The 2106-nt window shown below is 44.2% G+C and overlaps 1 protein-coding gene across 3 annotated transcripts in view; it reads left to right on the top strand.

The window, feature by feature from the left end:
* TSPAN9 (tetraspanin 9) overlaps positions 1-2106 on the top strand; it is a 229800-nt gene that overhangs the window by 221982 nt on the left and 5712 nt on the right. For all 3 annotated transcript variants that reach the window (XM_027856405.1, XM_027856406.1, XM_027856404.1), the window contains 2 exons: positions 362-436; positions 1123-1224. In XM_027856405.1, the coding sequence (XP_027712206.1) occupies positions 362-436; positions 1123-1224 (177 nt within the window). The remainder of the gene's footprint in view (positions 1-361; positions 437-1122; positions 1225-2106) is intronic.

Genomic DNA, 2106 nt, shown 5'->3' with positions numbered 1-2106 from the left:
TGTGTGTGTGTGTGTGTGTGTGTGTGTGTGTGTGTGTGTGTGTGTGTATCTAGGGTTTATATCTGATTCTAATATTCTGAAACATTGTATCCTGTTCACTCCCTGATTCCTTCCTAGATTGGTTAGCTCTTACTGTTTATGTCAACATTTCCTCCAAAATTAGTTTCTGTCATCTGGCCCCTATTTGTTGTCCATGCCTCCAGTTCCCCCATATTACCAGGATCTGTCCCAGGATGAGGGAGCACCATTCTCCTCTTGGGAATCCTGCTCTCCTTCTGGCTCTCCTGACTCCTGTGCGTTGTGACCCCCGTTTTTATTTTTGTACCCAGAGGTCATGTGGCAACTCTTCTGCTTTTTCTAGTTTTTCATAGTCCTGTTGGTCATCCTCCTGGCCGAGCTGATCTTACTCATCCTGTTTTTTGTCTACATGGACAAGGTGAGCTGTTGGGACAGGAGCATGGTTGGTTGGATCTTGGTTTTACTCCCTAAAGGGCCTTGAAAAAAAAACAAACCACAAACGGGGCAGTTAGGTGGCACAGTGGATAGAGCACCAGCCTTGGAGTCAGGAGGATTGGGATTCAAATTCGGCCTCATACACATAATATTTACTAGCTGTGTGGCTCTGGGCAAGTCACTTAACCCCAATTGCCTCACCCCCCCCCCCCAAAAAAAAAACAACTAGGGTCCTTTAAAACCATAGAGTGTAAGAGCTAGGAGGGCCTCTAGAAATCTAGTCTAAATCCTTCATTTTTAGAGGAAACTGAGGCTTCCAAAATATAGATGGGGGCAGCCTTGCCTTGTGGATTTAGAATCAGAGTCTGTGGGTTAGAAACCTGGCTCTTCCACCTTTCTACCTGTGTGACTCTGGGTAAGTTACTTTACCCTTTGGAACTGACTCAGGTTACTTATCTGTCAAATGAGGAGGTTGGGCTAGATGATGTCTAAGGTACTTTTCCTCTCCAAACTCTATAAGTCATCTACCTACGATCACATGGGAAATTTGTGACTAGGCCTGGACCCAACATCAGTGTTTTCTGTTTGATGCCACCGCCCAAAGTTTTGATTGTGACTGTGTGACATTCTTGTGACATTCACCTGTGGTCCTTTCCCTGCCCCTCACAGGTGAATGATAATGCCAAGAAGGATCTGAAGGAAGGGCTGCTCCTGTATAACACAGAGAATAATGTGGGACTGAAAAATGCCTGGAACATCATTCAAGCTGAGGTGATGCCAGAGACCTAGGCAGTGAAATCAGGAGGTTTGGGAGGGATCAGGGATTATCCTGAAAACACAAGACATTTGTATCATGGTTTGGGAAGCAAATAGCACTTTCTGCATTTTAACAAGAAGAGGAAAAACATTGTCCTTGGGCATGCTATCCAAGGGCCTGCTTTGTGGAGGCAGTCCCTGCCTGGATTAGGGAGTCTACCCATAGAATCCGGATTGAGGAAACAGAGAGCAGGGTTTGCTGGGAATAGAGTAGGGCTAAGCTATAGGCAGGCTGTGTGGAGGTATATCAGGAGACCCCAATGGATAATCCTTGCTGATAAGATGGTCAGGATGGCATCAGGGTCCCAGATAGTCCAAATGGGAAACTTTATATTAGAATTTTTGAGAATAAATAAATAAAAAGAATCTTTATATTTAGAGTTTTTGAAGTATTGAAATGTGGAAAAGATGATTTGTTCAGCTTGATCTGAGTGATTAGTCCAAGAACAATGTAGGAAAGTTATAGAGAGACAAATTTTGGTTCGATTTGAGGATAAATTTCCTAAAAAGAGGGGTGAGTAAAAGTGGAGGGGGTGTTAGGGTTATGGCCTCACTAGAGGTCTTCAGAGATGGGGTGGGAAGGGCTGTTTCAGAGAAGGGGCCCAATAGATACAGGTTGGAAGACATGCCCCATGAAGTACCTTCTAATACAGAGATTATGTGATTCTGCTCTAAGTGATTTTTGTGGTTTTGGAATGCAGGTGTGATGGGATTTATCCTTGCAGTAGATTTACCTTCCTTATTTTATTGGGCTCAAACTCAGATGAAGAATTATCTTTGGCACTGCCTGTACATGCTCAGTTTCAGATAGCCTTGGAAGCATGGGGAGGGCTGGCA

This window comes from Vombatus ursinus, unplaced genomic scaffold, assembly GCF_900497805.2.
Source record: "Vombatus ursinus unplaced genomic scaffold, bare-nosed wombat genome assembly UNPS02011431.1, whole genome shotgun sequence".
Classification (NCBI taxonomy): Eukaryota; Metazoa; Chordata; class Mammalia; order Diprotodontia; family Vombatidae; genus Vombatus; species Vombatus ursinus.
The sequence above is the reverse complement of the archived record's forward strand: the minus strand, read 5'-3'. Positions and strand labels throughout refer to the sequence as shown.